The sequence below is a fragment of the Gopherus evgoodei genome, chromosome 1 (assembly GCF_007399415.2).
Source record: "Gopherus evgoodei ecotype Sinaloan lineage chromosome 1, rGopEvg1_v1.p, whole genome shotgun sequence".
Classification (NCBI taxonomy): Eukaryota; Metazoa; Chordata; order Testudines; family Testudinidae; genus Gopherus; species Gopherus evgoodei.
The window spans coordinates 229,490,663-229,515,021 of record NC_044322.1 but is presented as its reverse complement, the minus strand read 5'-3'; the positions used below and the strand labels follow the sequence as shown (position 1 = coordinate 229,515,021).

The window sequence follows — 24,359 nt, the reverse complement described above, 5'->3', positions numbered from 1 at the left end:
TTGCTGACTTCATACTTTTTCCTGTGTCAAGCATTAACTAGAGGGTACATTTCTTTATTAATGCAAGAGTTATCAAACTATAAAGCACAGACTAAAATTTTTGCCCCAGACAGGGTGTGATATCATAGTTCACAGTGCTTTTTCAAGAAGGCCAAAAAATGTATTAATTATAGTAAGGTGCATGTGATCTTCAACAGAGGTTCTTCGGTGGGTTAATTGTTACTTTAGTCTATGTATTATGCTAACTATAAAAATGTAGAAAAATTAAATAGAAGCTTTCAAATGAATAGTATTAGACTATGGCTATCTATATAAAAGCCAGATTGTGCATAGTTGTTCTTCCAGGGTTGGATGCCACACCACTAATTTAAGTCATTGGCAAACTACCATTCACTTTAATAGTGCTGGATCAGGCTCAAGGTGTGCAAGAGAGTGAAAGTAGCAACTGGGAAAATTGCTGTCCTTTGAATGCAGGGGCATCTCCTGCTGGAATGCAAGACATTCCAAAGGAGATTCATAGATTCTGGGGTCAGCAGGGATCTTTGTGATCATCTAGTCTGACCTTCTGTATAACACAGGCCATAGAACTTCCTCAAAATAATTCCTAGATTATATCTTCTATAAAAGCATCTAAACTTGATTTAAAGATTGTCAGTGATTGAGAGTTCACCATGACCCTACATAAGTTGTACATCTTATTCTCAGTCTCAACTTCATACCCTTGTGTTATACCATTCTCTGCTAGATTGGAGAACCATTATTAAATTTCGTTCCCCACATAGGTACTCAAAGACCCTACTCAGGTCATCCCTTAAGCTTCTCTTCGTTAAGCTAAATAAATAGACTCAATGAGTTTAATCACTAGAAGACATATTTTCTAATTCTTTAATCATTCTCTTGGCTTTTCTCTGAATCCTCTCCAATTTATCAACATTCTTCTTGAATTGTGGACACCAGACTAGACACAGTATTCCACCAGCACTCTCACCAATGCCAAATACAGAAGTAAAATAATGTATTTGCTCCTACTTAATATCTCCCTGTTTATGCATCCAAGGATTACATTAGCCCTTTTTTCCACAGTGTCGCATTGGGATCTCATGATTATCCTCCATGACCCCTAAATCTTTTTCAGAGTCTCTTCTTCCCAGGATAGAGTCCCCCTTTGTTCCTAGATATACACCTTTACATTTAGCCATATTAAAACACACATTGTTTGCTTGCATCAGTTTACCAAGGCATCTACATCCCTTTTGTATGTCCTCTGCAAACTTTATCAGTGATGATTTTATATTTTCTTCCAGGTCATTAATAAAAATGTTTAAGTAGCATAAGGCCAAGAACTGATCCCTGTGGGATCCCACTAGAAACACTCCTATTATATGATGATGATTCCCTGTTTCTAGTTACATTTTGAGATCTAACAGTTAACCAGCTTTTAATCCATTTAATGTGTGTCATGTTAATTTTATATCTTTCTAGTTTTTTAATCAAAATATTGTGTGGTACCAAGTCAAAAGCCTTACAGAAGTCTAATATATTACATCAACACTATTACCTTTATCAACCAAATTTGTAATCACATAAAAAAAGATATCAAGTTAGTTTGACAGGATCAGTTTTCCATAAACTCATGTTGCTTATTACCCTCTTTTAATTCTTTATTAAGTCATGTATCAGCCACTCTAGCATCATGACCCCATCTCTTTTTGGAGCCGGAGCTGGGCATCATGAAGTAACATACTATGCCCCTGAAAGTAAAACGTTCCCCCCTCAGATCTCTCCTTCAGGGCTGTGCCAACATCTCACAATACAACTCTCAGTTATCTGTGGACTGCTCATTGCCATGGTATCTAATGTTATCCAGGCAGGCTATTGAATGTTCACGATTATCTGGGTCAAATTAAAACTTACAAAAAAAAGCTGAATTTTTAACTAACGTGATATAAAAAACAAGCACCCTGTCTAAACAGTTGAAGCCACAGATTTCCCAATTTCCTCAAAACCAGGTCATGAATTGGCACACAGTTATAATGATTAATTGACTCTGTATTCCCGAGCATGAGGAAGAAATGCAGCGGTAATAGATTCTTTAGCATAGCCCTTGAATGAGGCCTGGAATTTTAACTGCACAAAAATCATGAAACTCCAAGTTAAGGATTGCTACTATTGTGATACACTCTTTTACTCTGCAATTATGCACCTTTGGAAAATATGTATTTAAAAATAATTTAATACAGTAGAAATAGAACTTTTTTTTCTGTATTGTTCTTCCCTTAATAATGTAGGAAGCTGAATTTGTCCTAGACTTCTTTCCTGCTGGATTTTTGTGAAAGCTATATTTACCATCAAATACATCTGCCATTTTTGTGGCAAGTTCTTGGACAGCTCTAATCCTTCTTTCCTCTCACCCTTTGTCTTGTCTGTCTAGCTTATATGCAGGGCAGGGAGAATCCAGGAATCAGACACATTTCCTGTCACAGTCCTCTGTTGTCCTGTCACATTTCTGCCCAGAAATCCAGCTGCAAATTAGAGTCATAGAGTTTGAGGACAGAAGATCATGTAGTCTGACTTCTTGTATACCACAGGCCACACAGTCAAGGTCTCCCAGGGTAGGGGAGGGGAGCAAGTGGAGCAATTTGCCCTGGGCCCCACAGGGGCCCCCACTAGAGTTTTTTGGGGCCCCTGGAGCAGTTTTCTTCACTCGCTCTGGAGGCCCCGGAAAACTCTCGCAGGGCCCGGGCCCCAAGAGCTTCTTCTACTCCGGGTCTTCGGCGGCAGGTGGGGTCCTTCTACCCCAACAAGCACCTGCTCATTGGCCAGGCAGAATCTGGCCTTTCACACTTGCATAGTAATCTGAAAATGTAAAGGACTGTATAAGAGTGTAGTGTTGTTATTAGGGTGTAAACAAGAAACTGAACAAATCTCACTCAGATATCCTGCTCCCAGCTGCCTGGGAATTTTCCAGCTAAATGTATTTTTGTGAGAAAATGAGGATTCATCCAAACTGAAACCCTTAGTAGGAAAGGGTCACTTTTTTGACAAATCTCTCAATTCACATTTTTGTGTAAATGTTGAAATGACCTACTGTCATTTCGCTTTCCAGTTTGAAATAACTTTTCATTTTGAATGTTTTTGTTAATTTAAAATAAAAAAAGTAAAAATAATAAAATAAAAGATTGAAATTGAAATGAAATGATCAGAACAAACATTTAAATTGACACAATAAATTGGATTATTGGTTCATGAGCATTTTTGAGGTTTTGACTTCGAGAACAAGCTGATAGTAAAGACAAGCATTTGCTTAAATAGTTGTAACAGTGGTCTCAGTAGTCTCCAGTGGTCATCAGCCCAACCAATGGCAGTAATGGCAAAGTTAGGTTTTAAGGAGGGATTGCAAGCTTTGATGGGGACTTGTTCCCAAGTGTAATGGAGCAGCATGGGAGAAAATATGGAAGTGTTTGTAGGAAAAGTGGGCAAACAGGCAATCAAGGGCAGCATCATAGGCAAAGGGAAGGCAGAGGTTACATGAAAATGAGAAGTTAGATTTGATCAGGAGAGAGAAGTTATGCAGCAGAGGACAAGAAGCTTGTATGTGATATAATGAAGAATAGAAAGCAGGGGAGGGATCCCAAGAAAAGAGTAAGGTCATCAGACCACCAGTTGGCTATCTTAAAGGCCTTTCCTATGGGGATGGCTGCCCGCAATTCACAAAAATCTTCAGTTAGGAGCAGTGTGGCGGATATGCCTGCCACCTCTACCCTTCTCCAATGAGAGCAGTGGGAATGGAGAAGTGCTCCCTCTGGTAGTTCAGAGACAGGTACCTCATAGTCCCTAAAGTAATAGAAACAACGGGGTGCAGGAGTATAGCAGAGTTTCCTTCTGTAGTTGCTAGGGAACAACCTACCCACTCAACCCCCAACAGTCATCATATATTCAGGGGTCAGCAACCCTGAATGGCTTGTTTGGAGTAAAAAGCAGCCAGATGGTATCCCTGGAGGACCTGAGGATGGGGCCATTCATCAAAAGAGAAAAGAACAGGAGTGGGAAATGGTCATCGAATTCCTCTGAAGAGTATCTAAATTAAGTATTTTAAGTCCCACGTTTTGAGGGGATCGCAAGAAGATGAAACCTGAAACATTTTTGTGAGAGGGTCTATGGAGGAGGGAAGTAAGTTTTCTGAACTCTATCCTCCATATGAACCTGCAGGGGTTGGATCCCTTCCAGCCTTTCCCAAGCCAGATCTCAGGGTTTAGCTGGTCAGCCACACACAAGCCATGCCCTGCAGGGTTAGCACAGTTCTAGTTTTCACCTACTTTAAAATACAGAACGAATAGTTCATTTTCTTGAGCAAACAAGCAAACTATTTCTCTTTGGCTGTTTCTCCCACTGTTTGATGAAGATCATCTGCGGTGAGTGAAATATTAGAAATAAATCACAACATAAGAAAAGACATCTTTTCTTAATAGCTCTGCACATTTAGTTAAATTCCTTAAAAGGTTCCAGATGCCTAATCTGTTGCTAATTTGTTCATCCTTAGTTGGATGCAAATGAAATTTTATTGGTACTAAAGGAATGACTCCATGTTTGCATTCACATAAATACTCATTTGTTGAGATTTGTTTTAATAAAATGTAGCATGGTTTCAGAAGATACCAATTAAAGATTTGCAAGCCGTTATTTTTTAACTGAATAGATCTGATAATAACATAATTGAAATTTTAGGTGGCTCAAACCTTACTGCTGCATTTGTTGGGGCATATACTTGAATTATTATATGCATGGCATGTCTTGTTTGCAGACTGTCTCTTATTATTCTGTTGTGCGCTGGCTTCCAAGACTGCAGGATCTTCACTGTGATGTTATCTGGCATAATTCCTGCATCTCTTTTGATCGTTCCTCCTCCCAAGTATGTATTGTATACTGAATATATGCTGGCATTGTAACACCATCAGACAACATCTTGCCACTCCCTGCCCATCTCATCTCACTGACACCAAATTGGTTCAGATTATTTTTTTTTCCATTTCTCTTGTCAGCTATCCCATATGATACAAAGTACGTACATTCCATGTGCCTGATTTTGTTACAGATTTGGTCTTTAGAATTTGATATCTTCACATCTCAGGTTCCTTTCAGTGTTCACTGAGATCTGTAATACCTGTGTTTCGAGCTGAATCTACACTTATGGTCAATGACTAGGACGTGAGCAATCTTTCCTAGTGAGTAGAGCAGGGGTCAGTAGACAAGAATCGGAGTCCAGGGTCAGAGCTGGAGTCAGAGGCCAGATGTCTGAACCAATGATTACTGTGAGTCTAGAGCCAGGAGTCAGAGCCCTCTGTCAGAACAAGAGTCAGAGGCAAAAGGTCAGAGCTGATGCCAGGAACTGGAGCTGAGGGTCAGAACAGGGTTACCGGGTGTGAGGCGAGGCAAGGGCAGGGCTGGGTCCAACAAGCAGGCACAGGACCTATTGCAGCCATTGGCAAATGATTTAAGCAACCATTAAACTGCTACTGCTGGGCTTAAGAGACGGTCTGCTGATTCTTTCAACCAATCAGACAGTGTAGCCAATTAGGCAGCCTATAACAGGCCAGCTGCACTCATCAGGTTGCCCTGGGGACTGGCTCTGCTGCAGGCCTAACTCCTGACACCTACCATCCTCAAGTTTTGGTTTAACTGAACTTTCTGTTGCAGTAAGATTTTACTTGAATGAGTCACAAACCCAGCTGCAGAATCCTCCCTCTTTTATCTGGGTTTTGGGCTTGCACAGTTGCTAATAGTGTCAGAGTGGTCCCAGTGAAAAGGATACATTCTACAGGTAGGTGCAGGAAGTATTGGATGATGCGCCTAACCATGACATCAAGCTGATGACAGGTGACTTCAGTGCACAAATTAGCAACAGTTCTATTGGCTGGTAAAGAGTCATGGGCACAGCAGCAGAAGGCTTCCAAACTCTTGTGTGTCTGTGGCACAAACACCCTGAAGACAGGAGGCAGTCTCTTCCAGTGCAAGAGGATTCACATGCTCACATGGAGATCACTAGACAATGTGACCATCAACCAAACAGTTCATCTGTCTGTATCTAAAAGATGGGCATCTTTGTTGAGGGATGTCATAGAAGCAGATGTTGGCTCAGTGGCCACATTACATCTTAAACTCAGAAAGTTCATGAAGATGGACAAAAAGAGTGTTATAGCAAAAGTAAAGTTCAAGGACAAAGACACACAGATCAGATTATACTCAGCAACCATTCCAGTGTTTTACAGGACCAAGTTGATGAAAGTCTGGAAGAAGATGGTAGTAGGCCACTGCAGAAGGAAGAAGAAAGATGCATGGATTACATCTGGAAAATGGGCAGCAATTGATAAGCAGAAAGCTCTGAAGGGAAAAAATGGAACAGTGTAAGACACAGCAGAACTATTAGAGGCAGATTCAAGATACAGAGAAAAAGATAAAGAAATAAAAAAGAGATGCAGGCAAAATAAAAATGTCTGGATTCAGGAGAAGGCTGTAGTCGCAAAAGAATCAGCACAGGAGGGAGGCTTCAGACAGCTCTATAGAATAGGGAAAGACCTCAGGAAGATCCAGACCATCACAGCTAATGCTCATCAAGAATTTTTACAGACAGATCATATTATGAACAGATATTCCCTCTTTGACAGATCACTGAAAAAGCTACTGCTTGGCAAACCTGCATCTTAAGTAACTTTATTGGTTTTGAGTAGTGTTCACAGGGAGACCTGTGGAATGTTGCTAGAAGCTATGGGATACTACACAAGCTGATGAACATATTAAGTATTTGATATGATGGAAGTAGATGCATAGTAAGATCAGATACAGACCTAGGTGAGTGGTTCACTTTTGTGACTGAAGTTAGATAAGTGAGTGTGTTATCACCAATCATCTTTGCATTAGCAATAGGATTGGTGATGAGGCGAGCAACAGCAGGCACCATGGACACTGTAAAATGGGTCGCAGAGATGACTTACACAACCTTGACTTTGCCGACAACGTTGTTTTACTAAGGATGAAGTGGAATGGAATGATTGCCCATATATCAGAAGTAGAACAGGAAGCATCAAAAATTGGACTGATAGTCTAAATGCAGAGAAAACCAAGATTATTAAGGTAAGAAACTGGACAACAGCTGCAAAGTTTACAGCGATGGAAATGAAATGGAATTCTGCTCTTTGGGGAGTCTGATAATATTTGAAGGTGGCTGCCACACAGATATTCATATGAGATTAGGAAAAGTAAAGACCACTTTTGGACATCTAGTCAAGCAGAGATCTCCACGCCAAACTACAGGTCAGATGATACCATGTAATTGTATTGAACATTCTACTATATGGAGCAGAGAGTTGGCCGATGAGAGTGGTTAACAAAAAGAGATGAGAGGCTGCCCATCACAGATGAATGAGGAAGATAATAGACATTTCATGGAAAACAAAATAACAAATGTGAGAGTAAGGAAGCTGACAGAGTGGGACATGTTAGAAAATATATAAAAAAGAAGTCTCATGTGGTTGGGATATGTACACCGCATGGCAGATGGGAGACATGCTAAGCAAGTATTGAATTGGGCACCCAAAGGAGGAAAGAGGAAGTGAGGGAGGCCAAGGAAGAACTGGCAGACAATAGTGCCAGATGATATTAAATGTGCTGGGCATCACCTGGGAAGAAGTACCACAACTAGCGAGCAACCCAGCCGGATAACCTTTTGTGATCCTGGCACCAAACATATTTGTGGGCCTCCATGGAGGCAATGGAACATGGCACAGAGAGGTCAGTCCCCAGACCGAGGAGCCAGCCAGGGGCATGGCAGCGGTGGCCCCGCTCCGCCCAGCCCAGTGTGAGGGCACTATTTACAAACTGGCAGTTGCCAGACGCACAGTGGCCCTATGATGCCAGCATTTCCCTTCCCCTCGGGGAGCAGGCCCAACACCTCTCGGACCCACTATGCCCAGTGCCCCCCCAGACCTTCCCCAGAAAGTCACAGCGGCCTGCACAACACCACCCCTGCCCAGCACTCCTCTGCCTGCAGCCCCACCACAACTTTCCAGCACCCCTCACAGACCCCCCACTCCCTATTGCCCCAACACACACATCTTCTCCTCCCCCAGACTCCCGAGAGACCCACTCCCCCGTGTCATGCCTCCTGGCCACACTCACTGGCCCTGCTGGGAGGTGACTGTGTCTGCTGGACCTAGCCGGCAGTGCAGCCAGGGCTAGTCCCGGAGCTGGGAATTGCTCTGTCCCTTCAGGAGTGGTGCAATCAGCCAGGCCAAGGCCTGCCCTCACCAGGCTCCCTCAAAACACACGTGCCTGAAAGGACCCAGCCAAGCCTCCCACGCTGTCCCTCCCCCCTAGCCTGAGGCTGGCCAGACTTCTGCACCAGTCCCAAGTGGCTCAGGTCCAGGGAGACAGTCAGGGCCTCACAGGCCTGGAGCCAGAGGTTCACTGGGGTTCTGCCAGGGGGCACAGAGGGGCAGGGGGCATCGAGGAGCCCTTAGCCAGCTAGCAGGCATGCCAAGAGGAACAAGTGGTGGGCAGGGGGAGGAGCGGGGTCTCAGGGTGCAGTGCCAGCAGAGCAGGCCGGGGCCCCTACTGAGCATGGGCCCGGCTCCATGGAGATTCTGGCACAATTGTAAACCTAGCACTGGCAACCATAATCAATGGAGGAAGTAAGGTCTAAGGTCAGGATCTCTATGCCAAATCATATCAGCCAAATGGTGCTGAGGTTATTTAAGCGATAGAGAATACAGTAAAAATACTTTGCCCTTATACAGCACCTTCATCCAAGTATCTCAAAGCACTTTGCAATTGCTGATGAATTTTACCTACCAACTCCGTTGCGAGGTAGGTAAAGTAATAGTATTTCCATTTTATAGATAAGGAAAGTGAGAGGGCAAGTAACTCAGCAACTTGGCTGCACAGAGTCAGTGAGAGAGGCAGCTCCATAGCCCATATCTCCTCAGAACCACAAATGGCTTTAAATAGAAGGGGGAAACTCACCAATTCTGGTGGCTGTTGTGGCCCGGTGTGCCTAGGGCAGCCCTCACTGGAAATGCCAAGATCAGGGCAGGCTGCAAAAGGGAGAGCAGATACTCCCAAGACTGATGTGTAACACTGATGTTAAACTCCCCAGGCAGTCACAAACTGTGCTTCTGATCCCCACGCTGGTTATCAAGAAGCAAAAAGGAAATCACCCCGTTTATTGTATTTCAGTTCTCTGGCTCCCAATCAGCATCTAGGTCCAGTACAGTGAGAAGTTATTTTAAAACTGTGCTCACATATCCGAATTTCTTCTGACCCCAAAAGGTCAACCACATTACCAGGTCAGTATAGATTTGGATCTTACCCAAAATACCACCCTGCCAGCCAATCCTTTAGCATCTAAAACGAAAGGTTTATTATAAAGAAAAAAGAAAGGACAAGAAGAGAGTTGTTAAATGGTAAAGCAGTTACATACGTACGAAGATTCAAAGTCCTTGTATCAGATTCTTGGCACTATTGGTGAGTTTGCTGGCTTGAAATCCCTCTGGAACACATTCACAGCTTGGATGGGTCATTCAGTCCTTTCTTCAGAGTTTTGTTTGTTTGTTTGACACTGGTTTCTGTGAACATAGTGTAACACTATGCCCCAAGGTGGGCTATCAGCAGCGGGACTGAACCTGAGACCTCAGGATTTGAGCACATGAGCCTCTATTGCCTGAGCTTAAAGATCCAGCTCCATTAGCTGAAGCTGTAGCAGATACCTATCAACCTCTATATGTGTCTCAGCCACTACTAGAAGGCACAGAGTGCCACTCTGAGAGGGTTTGGGTAACATTAGCAAATGTACTTGCTGGGGTGATGTGAAAGCACAGTCTTTGCAAGGTTACTGGACTAGTATCGCTAGTTTCTTGGGCTTCTGTTGAAGGGAACGGCACTCTGAATTCACTGGCTCTACATCTCTAGCTTGGGGTCTGATGCCAATGCACAGGCCTTTGAGGTTATTGTACCTTTGACTTTTTCCTTATGTACTCCCCTGAATCGTGGTTCAATTAAGAGGAATGCTCAACAATTGGGGGAAGAAAACCTTTATTTTTTATTTAATTAATTCAATTGAATTTCAAGCTTTTGAAGTTTGTAAGTCATTGGGATATACAGCATAGAAAATAGGCTAGAATGATTATTTCCTACTGCCAAATTCCCATATTAAATGATTTCCTGGGTGCTGCACACTGGGAGCAGAAGTGGCAAATATAGTAAACATTTTAATCCTGGAACTAGTTCCTTCTCTTCTTCCTCTGATTGGTATGGCTTAATACTTCTCAGCCCAAGGGTTTGCCTCCGTCTTCCGATCAGTTCAAAATTTCCAAGCCAGCAAGAAAAAATGTTTGATCACACACAAATGTGTTGGTAACTGAGTTTGCATCTAAATTGAGACAGCTGTTTTTGTTCTCTTTTATGCTGAAAATAGTAGGTCTGCTAAGACCAGTGTTTCTTCGAACTGGTCCTGGGGGTGTTGGGTATGGGTTGTAATATGATCTGTGCCTCTTAGTCAAGATTTGACTAAACAAGATACAGGAAATAAATGACACTGTTTGGCAAGCCATAATATGGCAACTGATTTCTGAGCAGGTACCATTTACAATTTTGAACAGATGTCAGTCTCCATTCTTTGAAGAGAATGAGGGAAATTTACCAGAATGCAGTAGTTTGGATTTTTATCAAGACCTAATAATAATGAAACCCTTTAAAATTAATTTAAATTAGAAAAAAGACCTAGTTAGATTCATAGATTTTTAAAGTCAGAATGGACATTTATGATCCAGTCTGAGCACTTATATAACAGTCCATAGAATTTCACCAAGTGATTCCTGCATCAAGCCCATAGCATCTGGTTGAGCTAGAGCATATCTTTTAGAAAGACACCTAGTCTTGATTTAAAGACTGCAAGTGGTGGAAAATTCCCCATATTTCTAGTTAAGTTGTTCCATCGGTCATTTAGCAAACTGGTCCTTTTTCCCTCCCTCTGAGTCTTCACTAGTCTGTTCAGCTGTTCCAGTAAGCACTGTACCTTTTGCAAAGGGCAAAAGGCAAATGGACCAGTAGCCTGTCAGCAAAGGCTTACATTAATGGAATAGAGTTTTACAGTATGAGGTTTCTACAAATGCTCTCTCTCTTTCTCTCTGTCTCTCCATGGCAAGTTTTCATTGGATCAGAGGTTTTTCAAGACCAAATGTTCTTTTCTCACCTGCAAAACAACCCACTACATAGCAGTGAAAATGCAGAATCTTAATTTCATCAAAAAAAATGTATACCAAATTCTGAGCTCTGGAGGGTTGCATGGATGTAACTGAGGGAATTTAACTCTAAAAGCTAGATTTGCTGCTGATATGAATGGGTGCAACGTTGACTTCTAAATGGAATTTAGACTACTGTTCATACCCTACTGTTCATACCCTTTTAGGGCCTGTCTACACTATAAACAAACCATATTAGTGGACTCTGTTACAACATGATTACCTCCCAACATGGTTATAATACAGCTTTAATTTAAAGTGAAGTGAAGCTCACTTACATCAGCAGTTTGGCTGTAATCATTGGTTCTCAACTTCTTCCACATTGGGATCCCCATTCCTTCTAGCCAGGATGCCCTCCCTGCCAATTTAGCATATGGAAAGGGCATAGTGATAGTGACCTCTCTACATCTATAAGGAGGCATAGCTCCCAGGTTGGGAACCTCTGACTTTCATAACTGAGAGGCTGACAGAAAGAAGCTTCCAAAATACCAGTATTGTAACACAGAGCTTTCAAGTGGAATCATTTGTCTACACTAAAGTTACAAATTTGCTGGGATACCTTTGCAATATGGTTCCAGTTTGTAATTTAGAACCTGTGGCATAAGTCTATTTTGTACTTCAGATAAGACCTTAACCATATGCTTGAACAGTGCAGAAATATTGGACTGTCCAAGGTTTTAGCTTGGTTCAAGAGCATAATTAAGGTCCCATCCACACTACAAATGGTGAATTTCATTGTACCCAGGCTGAGGGGAGACCAAGTAGTAATTGAAGCTCTGGGGCAGTTTTAATGTGCACTGTAGGAGAATAAAGTACAGTAGTCTAATGCCTCCTAACTTTCTACTTTTGAGCTGTATATCATCACTTGAATGCTAGAATGATCCGACATTAAGAGCTGGTCAAAATTCTTAATTTAACTTTTTTGGAATAACAAAAAAACCTTTGTTTTAAAAATGATTTTTTTCTGAAAAAATGTTTCTGTTGAAATTTTCCAGGTTTCCTCCAACAACAAAAAAGAAAAAGGGTAAAAACCCCCACATTTAAAAAATATGTATTTTTCATTTCAAGAAAACAAAATACCTCCCTGTAAAATTTTAGGAATTCATTTAGTTTAAAAATGTTCACAGAAAATACTTCCCATTTTCATGACCAGCTCTACTTGCAAGTAGCTTTAACTGCTGAAAAATGTGATTTTTTTTTGTCTTGTAAATTTCACTTGTTTTTGGAAATACAATGAGAATTATGGCTTGCAAGAAAGAAAACTTAGACTATCCAAACGTAGATGAGCTTTGAAAGGGATAGGCCTTAGAGGACAATAACCTGGCAATTGAAATCAGTACACTCTGCTAAGGTAAGCCCTTAAAATAACTTTTAAAAAAACCTGAACTCCCTACCTCGTTTCAGTTCTGTTTCAACGCTCTGCTGCTATCTTACTATCCACAAGATATATTTTCAGGTTACTTGAAAAGGCTAGACATTTCCTCCCAGTGTAATGTTTCTATATGGATCTCAGTAACTCACAGATTTAGCTGCACAGCTGGTGTTTGGAACAACTAGTGCTTGTTAGTTAGTAGTAAAATATGTTGGCCTCTGTGAGAAAAGATAAGTTTATTCACTACAGGTCATTTGTGCAGCATTTATGTAGTGAAAGAGGATACAAAAGGCATATTGTTTCATGTAAAATTTATATATGCTTAAGTGGGGTATAAGGAAGACAGGTTATCTTTGGGTTAGGCTTTCTTACAAGTGTGTCATTGTGAAACACTCATTAGAAAAGCCCACTTTTGTGATAGTTATTATTGAACACACTTTAAATGCTAAATAGCAGAAAGAAAGACTCAGTCAACCAAACGATCCACCCCTATTGATGTATTTTTTTCATGCTATCTGTTTTTCTGATGCAAAAGTAATTGCTGATAGATCATTATTTTCAATAAGGTGTTTGTAGTGCGGCAGTCAGACCATTAGAATGTGGTTTATCAATCAGAAAGTAAGTTTTCTGTGAGCAGGAGGATTATTGATGTTGAAATGATCATGCATATTTGGCAATAGTCCTCCTAGCCACATATCCACACCTAGGACTGCTGAAAGGCAATCTTTGACGACAATGCTCTTGTCGGAGAAAACTCAGTTCTCGCTTTTTGTTTGGGTGCAGCAAAGTCAGACACTATCTCTCCCTGCTGTAGCTGCTAAATGGAATAGTGTACTAGGACGTAGGGTCTCCCCTTCCTAGACAGGTCTCTCAACAGGTAAACAATTCCAGCAAGCATTTATACTTTTGTTACAGACAATAATAAGCAACAGCTGCATTATACATAGGTCATCCTGATATCTTGTTTTTCTCACTTAAGAGACTCCAGTCTACATTTCATATTATCTACACAAGGTCGAAAAACAACTTCTCACACAGTTCTTTTCCACTCGCCTCACACAATTCTCGCTTCTACAAATCTCGTGTTATTAGGGTTACAGCTAGCCTAACTCTGGCTAACAGCTAGTCTGACTTTTGCTAACAGACTGTCATGCATTAATATTCCCTGTCAGTTCTTTCTACTTCCACACTCTGGATGAACTACTTACATAACAAGTCATGGGGAGAAGGTAGGTGTGTGCGCAAAGGTAGCATAAAGTTCCACTGAATGCTCTCAATGTTGTGGCTGCTTTGCTGAGGGCCAGTTCCCTGTGTCAATGTACACAGAAGGCTAAGAGGCCCAAGAGGCTAAAACTCCACCCAAGGATTGGTGCAGTGTAGGGGAGCGTAGCTGCATCCATTCCCTTGACACCAACCACACCCCTACTCTACCAGAGCAAAGGGGTGTGTGGTAGGAGCTTTTATGCCAGGTCTGTGCCACTGGATGATCCCCCTGTACTGGAGTGATCCTCCGATATATCGGCAAAGACGGTTTATAGTGAGAATTTGACAGCAGTGCAGTGCAAAGTGGCTGCACCATACCAGAGGATCTGACCCAAATATTTCAGGAAGAAGTGTGGAGATGCTGTGTGGTTAACTCTTCACAGGGAAATCTTTTCCAGAGATCCCTCTAACTTTCCTTTTGGGCAAAATACACCTATGGCATGGAGACCTAGCATAAGTCATTCCATACTGCCCTAAGCCACTGACCACTATAAATAGCTAGGGCACCATAAAGGGACCAGACATGGAGTGGCTGTGCAGAGGATCTCTGCTCCCCTACACACTATGGAAGAGGCTCTGAGTCCATCTTGAATAGGCCATGAGGCACAAGCAGGGGGTGGTGATGGCCATGGGTGTCAGGCAAGGGGGCAAAGGGATCTGAATGTATATAGAGCCCATGGCTCCAACAAACTGTGCAACTGTCCAAGGGGCGGTGCTAGAGCCAGCAGCCTGACCTCTAGTTGGTAGGTGTAAATTTCCCCTTTCCAGCCACCCCCTTCTCCGCACTTCATCCTCACAAACCTTAATTACTTGGACATTATTCTGCAAATTTCCACCAAAAGTTGTTCTCAGCCATTTTCTTTGCCAATGTCAGGGGGTTTAAAAAATCCCAAGCTTGGTGAAGTGAGTATCTCTTCTGAATGCTTCTCCCATTGAAGAAGAAACATTGCTCTGGAACCAACCCATCCACTGCAGAGGTGGATGCCTGTTCTCTGAACCCAACCCCCAAATGCACAGAGCTCTGAAGCTGATGCCTCACCACCCTGTTGAGGCTGCCAGCCTTCTGAACCCAACTCCCTCCTCAGGTGTGGAATGCCAGTATGTTGAACCTACTCCCATATGCAGGGTTTGTGCTTCCCCCTTGAACCCAGTCATCCTCCCTACTACTTGGTGAGGATCCTACAAATATGAACCATCTTCCCTTTTGTCGCCTTGTAGCACTCAAAGCTCATCTTCAGTTCATAGATAGCTAAGTTTCCCTAGAGCTTTTTCATTATTGATGCTTTCTGCCTCCTATTCAATATCTGATTCTAAGGGTTTGGCTACACTTGCAGCTGTACAGTGCTGGGAGTTAAAGCTGTCTTCATACAGCTGTGTAGGGAAAGCGCTGCAGTGTGGCCACACTGACAGCTACCAGCGCTGCAGTGTGGCCACATTTGCAGCGGTGTTGGGAGTGGTGCATTATGGGCAGCTATCCCAGTGATCAAGTGGCTGCAATGTGCTTTTCAAAAGAAGGGTGTGGGGTGGAGTGTGACAGGGAACCTTGGGGAGAGAGAGTGAGTGGATTTTTGGAGCCGACACTGTGTCAGCTCCCTGCCTTGCAAATTTCGACCACTTCCCCCACCCCTCTCTCATTCACTCTTAAATGCAAATAGCCTTTAGACCAGATAAGCAGCTGCTCCGACGGACTCCCTTCGCCCCCACCCCCCGCCGTGCTGTTTCTCTCCTCAAGCAAACACTTGCTGTGGACATTCCCTGCCTGCCTCTGCTTGAGCAAACAGTTGCTGTGTTTATTTTTTAGATAATCAGCTCTGGGAGCCCCAAGTTCACAACAAAACAAAGATAGTTCTTTAGTTAAAAGCATTATGGGAAAATTCCGGAGGTCAGTTACAGCATAGTAAGATTAATCACTGTTTACACTGGCACTCCAGCGCTGTTCTCTTTATTCCTGTTGTCCATGTGGAGTACAACCAGCACTGTAGCCAGGGAGATACAGTGCTGTATGTGCGTTGCCAGTGTGGACGGGGAGTAAGTTGCAGCGCTGTAAAGCCACTACCAGCGCTGCAACTCTCCAGTGTAGCCAAGGCCTAATTGTTTCCCCCAGTTGTAGTAGCCTGAATTTGTCCTATTTGAATCTCGTTTTATTTCATGCTCATATTTTCAATCTCTCTGTATCTCTGGCCTTGTCTACACTACAGAGTTGCAGCGCTGGTGAGGGGGTTACAGCGCTGCAACCTAGGTGGTGTACACACTTGCACAGCACGGCCAGCGCTGCAACTCCCTGGTTGCAGCGCTGGCCGTACACCCAGTCGAGCCTCGGGTGTAGAGGATCCAGCGCTGGATCACCAGCGCTGGTCATCAAGTGTAGACACTCACCAGCGTTTTTACTGACCTCCGTGGCATAAGCAGGTATCCCAGCATACCTGAGAAGCCTCTCTGGTAATCATGCAAACTCCACTGCCCTGGGCTCACCTGACCCCTCCTTTAAATGCCCCGGGAATTTTAAAAATCCCCTTCCTGTTTGCTCAGCCAGGCGTGGAGTGCAATCAATCAATCAATCAATCACTCAGCGACCATGCCTCCACGCACCAAACGAGCCCCAGCATGGACCAATGCAGAGCTGCAGGACCTCATTAGTGTTTGGGGAGAGGAGGCTGTGCAGGCACAGCTGCGCTCCAGAAGGAGAAATTATGATACCTATGGGCAGATATCGCAGTCCTTGATGAGAAGGGGCCATGAACGGGACGCGTTGCAGTGCAGGGTAAAAATTAAAGAGCTGAGGAGTGCTTACTGCAAAGCCCATGAGGGAAATCGCTGCTCAGGAGCTGCCCCCACAACCTGCCGTTTTTACAAGGAGCTGGATGCCATACTTGGGTGTGACCCCACTGCCAATCCTAGGAGCATGATGGAGAGTTCAGAGCAGGGAGAAGTGGGGGAGGGTGTAGAGGACGGCGACAGTGAGGCTACTGGCATGGAGGGAGACACCCCGGAGTCCCAGTACACATGCAGCCAGGAGCTCTTCTCAAGCCCGGAGGAGGCTAGCCAGTCGCAGCAGCTGGAAGTTGATGTTGAGGAAGAAGCTGAGGATCGTGCTCGGGGTAAGTAGATGTTTATGTTTTGGGAGAGGAGGATTTTGGTTATGGCTGCCTGCATGCATGCCTAAACGTGGAATAGTCCATTGATTTGCTCTATCACGTCTCTGTAATCTGCCTCGGTAATCTCTTGAAATGTTGCTGCAAGAGCGTTTGCAATTTGCTTTCTCAAATTGATTAGGAGAGCCACCGTGGTCCCTGTCCCAGTCAGGCTAACTCGTCCGATCCACTGTGCAGCGAGGGGTGGGGGGACCATGGCTGCACACAGGCAAGCCGCATAGGGGCCAGGGCGGTATCCACATTCCTGTAGAAGACCCTCCCTCTCTTCCCAGGTAACACGCAGCAGTGATATGTCTGGCAGTAGGAAACCCTGTTGAGAGTTTAGGGATAATTGAGTGCAGGGCGCCAGGTTCGCGTTTCCCCAGCCCATGGCGCTCTGTTTTTAACCCCCCCCCGCACATAGGCAGCCACGTGGTGCGCTCCTGTGTTCCCCACGCCCCCCTCCAAGCAGGCATCCAGCACCGCGGTGTGCTCCGGTGTTCCCCACCCCCCTCTCCAAGCAGGCATCCAGCACCGCGGTGTGCTCCGGTGTTCCCCACTCCCCTCTCCAAGCAGGGCATCCAGCACCGCGGTGTGCTCCGGTGTTCCCCACCCCCCCCCTCCAAGCAGGCATCCAGCACTGCGGTGTGCTCCGGTGTTCCCCCCCCCAAGCAGGCATCCAGCACCGCGATGTGCTCCGGTGTTCCCCACAGCCCCCTCCAAGCAGGCATCCAGCACCGCGGTGTGCTCTGGTGTTCCCCCCCCGCCCCAAGCAGGCATCCAGCACCGCGTTGCTTTCCCCCCCCCACCAGCAGGACAGCGTGAATGCGGACCATAGACCACCCCCCACCCAAGCAGCTAGCTCTCCACCTTCCTGTTCACTACTGTCCCCTCTTCAGGACACCAGCTACCTCCTGTACCCATTGCTGATAAACCCCAGTGACCCACTGGTCAATTCCCACTCCCAAGGGGAAATTGGGGCAAAACCACTCACCCTATTGCTCGCCATGACTTAGCTTGCCAGCCCTCTCTGTGTTATGTGAGGTATGTGAGAAGGATGCTACCAAAAGTCTAAAAAGTCCTTCACCAAGTGATAATAAACAATGTAGACTCTGTGTATTACATGTTTCTATCTCCCTTTTGTCTAGTGACCTTGACTACTGCAGCCGGATCACCGGCCTCACGTAGGTTGCAGAACTTGAGACGGAATCCTAGAAAATCAAAAGAGGAATTGATGAAATCTGTTATGATCCACTACAACAGAGAAAGTAGGAAGACAGAGGAATGGAGAGAGAAGACCTGTGAATGGAGAAGCAGTGTACATGAATGGAGGCAAACAGAAAGCAGGAGAAAGGAATTGTCTTCCAAAAAAACCACAAAGCAGATGATAAGCCTCCTGGCTCGCCAAACTGAGTCTTTCGAGTCTATTGTAGCCATGCAGACAACTATGTATCGTGGTAACCCACAGCCCTCCCAAAGCCCTCTTCCTTGTTCCCCAGTATTTCCACAAAACAACTTTCTCCAGCAGCCAGTTCCTTATTATCCCCAGCTGCCCCCAACACCTGTAAGATCACCTACCAGCCCTGAGAACTATAATTCTTACCCTGTTCACTCCACCCCCATTATTCTGCAGCATAGTAATCCTGAATTGCAGCAGACATTGAATAGTGATCAAAATAGGACATATTAAAACCTGAGAATCTACAGTCCACCACCCCAACCCCCTTGCCTGTTATGTACTGTATGTTGAATAAAGTTCTTTTTTTCTATTTCACTACGTTATATTGTTGCTGGAAGTGGTAAATATTATACAGCAAGGTAAAGCAAAGCACATCAAATGCATCAAACATTACTGTTGGCTCTCAGCATCAAATTGCTCCCTTAAAGCATCCCTAATCCTGGAAGCCCTTTCCTGGGCCTCCCTATTAGCCCTGCTCTCTGGCTGAGCAAACTCATTCTCTAGGCGTCGAACCTCGGAGGTCCATTCCTCACTGAATCTTTCACCCTTCCGTTCACAAATATTATGGAGGGTACAGCACGCGGATGTAACAGCGGTGATGCTGCTTTCCACCAAATCTAGCTTCCTATAAAGACAGCGCCAGCGTGCTTTCAAACGGCCAAAGGCACACTCCACAGTCATTCTGCACCGGCTCAGCCTGTAGTTGAACCGGTCCTTGCTCCTGTCAAGCTTCCCTGTATATGGTTTCATGAGCCAGGGCATTAAGGGGTAAGCGGGGTCTCCAAGGATCAGAGTGGGCATTTCGACGTCCCCTACTGTTATCTTGCGGTCTGGGAAAAAAGTCCCAGCCCTCAGCCTCCTGAACAGGGAACTGTTCCTAAAGATGCATGCATCGTGCACCTCTCCAGGCCATCCTGAGTAAATGTCAGTGAAACGCCCACAGTGATCCACAAGCGCTTGCAGAGCCACGGAGAAATACCCCTTGCGATTAACATACTCTGATGCCAGGTGGGGTGGTGACAGAATAGGAATATGCGTCCCATCTATTGCACCTCCACAGTTAGGGAACCCCATTTCTGCAAAGCCATCTACAATGTCCTGCATGTTCCCAAGAGTCATGGTTCTTCTTAGCAGGGTGCGATTAATGGCTGTGCAAACTTGCATCAGCACCATTCCAACGGTAGACTTTCCCACTCCAAACTGGTTTGCCACCTATCTGAAGCAGTCTGGAGTTGCCAGCTTCCAGATTGCAATAGCCACCCGCTTCTCCACTGGCAGGGCAGCTCTCAATCTCGTGTCCCTGTGCCGCAGGGCAGGGGTGAGCTCAGCACACAGTGCCATGAAAGTGGCTTTTCTCATCCGAAAGTTCTGCAGCCACTGCTCGTCATCCCAGGATTGCAGGACGATTTGATTCCACCACTGAGTGCTGGTTTCCCGAGCCCAAACGCGCCGGTCCACGGAGCTGAGCACGTCTGTTACTGCTACAAGCAATTTACTGTCTTCACAGTGAGGCGATTCAATATCATCGTCTGACTCCTCACTGTCACTGGCACTCTCACTGTCACTCTCACTCTCACTCTCATTTTGCAGCTGAAGGAATAGCTCCACTGCCAAGCGCGATGTGCTGGCAACATTCATCAATACGGTTGTCAGCTGCTCAGGATCCATTTATAACAAAAAGTCGCAGAAAAAGCGCTGTACAATCACAATGCCGCCAAACTGCTCGGAATGTGTAGCAAAGCACCACGGGGCGTTGGAACAGGAAGCGGAAAGACAATCACACTTCCTTCCCCTTCCCACAAGCCACAGCGCCAAAATGGGATGAGGTGCTCTGTGGGATAGCTGCCCACAATGCACCACTCCCAACAGCGCTGCAAGTGCTGTTAAATGTGGCCACACTGCAGCGCTGGTTGCTGTAAGTGTGGCCACTCTGCAGCGCTGGCCCTATACAGCTGTACTAACACAGCTGTAACTACCAGCGCTGCAAAACCGTAAGTGTAGACATACCCTCTGTGTTTGATTCTGTGCACTCCCAAGTTTTACATCATCTCTTAATTCAGTATCATCTGCAAATTCAATTGACATGCTTTTTCCTTCCCCCACATTCAGATCATTAATGAAAATGTTAAATACAGGCCATACCTAACACTGATCCTTGCTGTACACTACTAGATACCATCATTTTACAACTTGATCCCTTGATTGCTATCACAACACGGGGTGATACAAACATTTATCCCTTCACCAGTGTAACAGACTTCTGTCTGCTCTGTTCACATAACTCTGCCTAGGGCTTGCCTTCAGATTTTGGGGAGAGTCAAATGGTATATTTTGTTGCAACTCCACCAGACTGTCTCACTTTATACTATATGGGAGGGATGGGGTCTTAAGTTCAGGTCGCCATCAATGTTCTCCAGTGCAGCTCAGTTGTGCTGGGGTCCATGCACAATCGACAGCATTGAAAAAAAATGTTTTCAAAAGTAAATTCTCCAAATAAGCTGGGATGTCTGTTGACAACTAGTTCCCTAGAGGGTTTTGTGTGCATTCTGTATAATTGTAGCATATATGTAGCCCTTTACAAATATTAACTAATCCATATAAGACCCCTCAAGGATAGGTGTTGTTTTCCCTGTTTGGAAATTAGAAGGCAGTTGGGATTAGAATCCAGGCATGCCTTGCTCCCAGGAAGGGTTGCCAGGCAGGGCCGCCCAGAGGATTCAGGGGGCCTGGGGCAAAGCAATTTTAGGGGCCCCTTCCATAAAAAAAAATTGCAATACTATACAATACTATATTCCTGTGGTGGCCCCTGCGGGGCCTGGGGCTAATTGCCCCACTTGCTCCCGCCCCACAGGCAGCCCTGGGAAAAATAAACCTTCTGCATCTCGTCACAAACTCAGTTTTGAGAAAACTTCTTTACAAGTGTCACTGGTTCTCAGCGTCAGCTAGTGCTAAAAGGCACTAAAGCTCATTAAAAGGGTTGGACTAATATTTTCCGTCAATTTTTTTTCTGGATCGAAAACTAGGGGGGTTTAAAAAGCAGAAAAAAATCACAGACAATGTCTGCTTTCCTTCAAAATTTGTTGTGTTTTTTTTTATTGAAAAGCTGAAATTAGTCTGCCAAAACCTGAATATGGTTTGGAGTTTCAGAAGTATGTGGCCAAATATTTGCTGCTTGCAGTGTTTGATTGTTTAACTCTCACTCACTCGTGCCCGTCTCCCCAATCGGGGTATGGGCCGCCAACAACAGATCTCCAGAGTCCTCTATCCTGGGCCATTCGTTCTAACTGGTTCCAGGTATAGCCCATTTTTTTGCTATCAGCCTGAAGGTCACGTCACCAGGTGTTTCTTGGACGGCCTCTTTTCCGCTTGCCTTGGGGGTTCCACCGCAGTGCCTGTCTGGTGATGTTAATTGGCTGCTTGCGTAGTGTATGTCCTATCCAACCCCACCTTCTCCTTCTGATTTCTTCCTCTGCTGGGAGTTGATAGGTCCTCTCCAAGAGGTGGATGTTACTGATGTGTCTGGCCAGCAGATCTGGAGAATCCTTCTGAGGCAGCTATTTGTGAAGGTCTGGATCTTCCTGATGGTTGTTTTGGTTGTCCTCCAGGTTTCAGCTCCATACAGTAGGACTGATTTCACATTGGAGTTGAACAGTCGAATTTTTATTGCCAAAGACAGCTCTCTAGAGTTCCAGATGTTCTTGAACTGTAAGAAGGCTGCTCTTGCCTTACCAATCCTTATTTTGATGTCTGCGTCTGTGCCACCCTGCTGGTGGATGATACTATCTATATAGGTGAAGGACTGCACTTCTTCCAGGGGGCTTCCATTCAGTGTGACTGGGCCATTGCTAGTGGAATTAATCCTAAGGATCCTGGTCTTGTCCTTCTTAATGTTGAGGCCAACCTGTGATGACGTGGCTGCCACTACATTGATCTTCTCTTGCATCTGCTGTTTACTGTGCGAGAGGAGTGTAAGGTCATCAGCAAAGTCCAGGTCATCAAGCTGGGTCCACAATGTCCACTGGATTCCGTTCCTACACTCGTAGGTGGATGTCTTCATAATCCAATCGATGACAAGAAGAAAGAGAAGTGGTGACAACAAGCATGCTTGCCTGACTCCAGTTTGCACCTGGAAGCTGTTAGTACCTGGAAGCTGCCCTCCATGGATCACTCTACAGTGTATACCGTCATATGAGTTCTTGATCAGGTTGACCACCTTTGCTGGGATGCTGTAGTGCCGAAGGAGCTTCCAAAGGGTCTCTCGATCCACGCTATCGAACGCTTTCTCATAGTCAACAAAATTGATGTACAACAAGGAGTTCCACTCTATAGACTGCTCAACTATGATGCGAAGCGTTGCTATCTGGTCTGTGCATGATCTGTTCTGCCGGAAACCTGCCTGTTCATCTCGTAGCTGTGGATCGATGGCATCCTTCATTCTCTCTAAGAGGACTCGATTGAAGACCTTCTCTGGCACCGACAGGAGTGTGATTCCTCTATAACTGGCACAGCTGTTAAGGTCTCCTTTCTTGGAGATTTTGATGAGATATCCCTCTTTCCAGTCTACCGGAATCACTACTTCTTCCCATATCTTCTCAAAGAGGGGATACAGCATTTCCACTGAAGCATCCAGGTCTGCTTTCAAGGCCTCTGCTGGGATGTCATCAGGTCCACCCGCCTTCCTGTTCTTCATCATCGTGATGGCTTTTCTGATCTCGTCTCTGGTTGGTTTATCGCAATTAATTGGGAGGTTCTCATTAACTGAGTTGATATCTGGTGGATTTAGTGGTGCTTGTCTGTTCAGGAGTTCCTCAAAGTGCTCCGCCCATCTGTTCATCTGTCATTCTATTCCTGGGTTAGACTTTCCCTGCTTGTCTTTAACGGGACGTTCTGGCTTGCTGAACTTTCCAGACAGTCACTTGGTAGTATCAAACAGCTGTTTCATATTACCACTGTATGCTGCCTGCTCCGCTTCTGCTGCCAGTTCATCCACATACTCTCTCTTGTCCTTCCTGATATTCCTCTTCACTACTCTGTGGGCTTCAGCATACTCTTTTTGAGCTTTGACCTTTGCTGCTCTAGTCCTCCTGTGGTTGACTGCTGCCGCTTTCTTCTTTCTGTCTTCTATCTTGATCAAGGTCTCTGCTGTGATCCACTCTTTCTGCTGGTGTTTCTTAATTCCAAGCACTTCCTGGCACATTGACCTAAGTGTCTCTCTCACTTTCTGCCATCTGTTTAGTACACTGTCTTCCTCTTCCTCAGATCAATCTTGTAATACTGAAAATTTATTCTTGAGCCTCAGTCCAAAATCTTCCTTGATCTTATGGTCCTTCAGAAGGCTGACATTATACTTCACTCTTCTGTCTGACGTGTCTATCCTGTTCTTTTTCAGCTTCAGCTTCAATCTGACCACCACTAAGGGATGGTCGGACGCCGCGGCTGCTCCTCTTCTAACTCTAACGTCCTGCAAGGATCTTCTAAACTTCTTGCTAATGCAGACATGATCGATCTGATTTTCTGTCATGCTGCTGGTGATACCCAGGTACTCTTGTGGATCCGCTTGTGAGGAAAGATGCTACCTCCTATGACCAGGTTGTTAAGTGCACACAAATCCACAAATCTCTCACCATTCTCACTCATCTCTTCCAGAGCGTGGGTCCCCATGACTTGTTCGTATCCTGTGTTGTCAGGTCCAATTTTGGCATTAAAGTCTCCCATAAGCATGATGATGTCTTTGTCTGGGAGAATCTCTAATATTTTCTGCAGTCTGTTGTAAAAATAATCTTTGTCCTCCGCTTCGCTGTCATTAATTGGAGCATAGCACTGAACAACATTCATCTTAATTC

At 44.8% G+C, this 24,359-nt stretch overlaps 1 protein-coding gene across 1 annotated transcript in view; it reads left to right on the top strand.

Moving 5' to 3' along the window:
- The window catches only part of ANO2 (anoctamin 2), a 308,905-nt gene that overhangs the window by 207,365 nt on the left and 77,181 nt on the right, over positions 1–24,359 (top strand). Inside the window, exons 18-19 of the mRNA XM_030538784.1 lie at positions 5,393–5,419; positions 21,620–21,628. Coding sequence (XP_030394644.1) covers positions 5,393–5,419; positions 21,620–21,628 — 36 coding nt within the window. The remainder of the gene's footprint in view (positions 1–5,392; positions 5,420–21,619; positions 21,629–24,359) is intronic.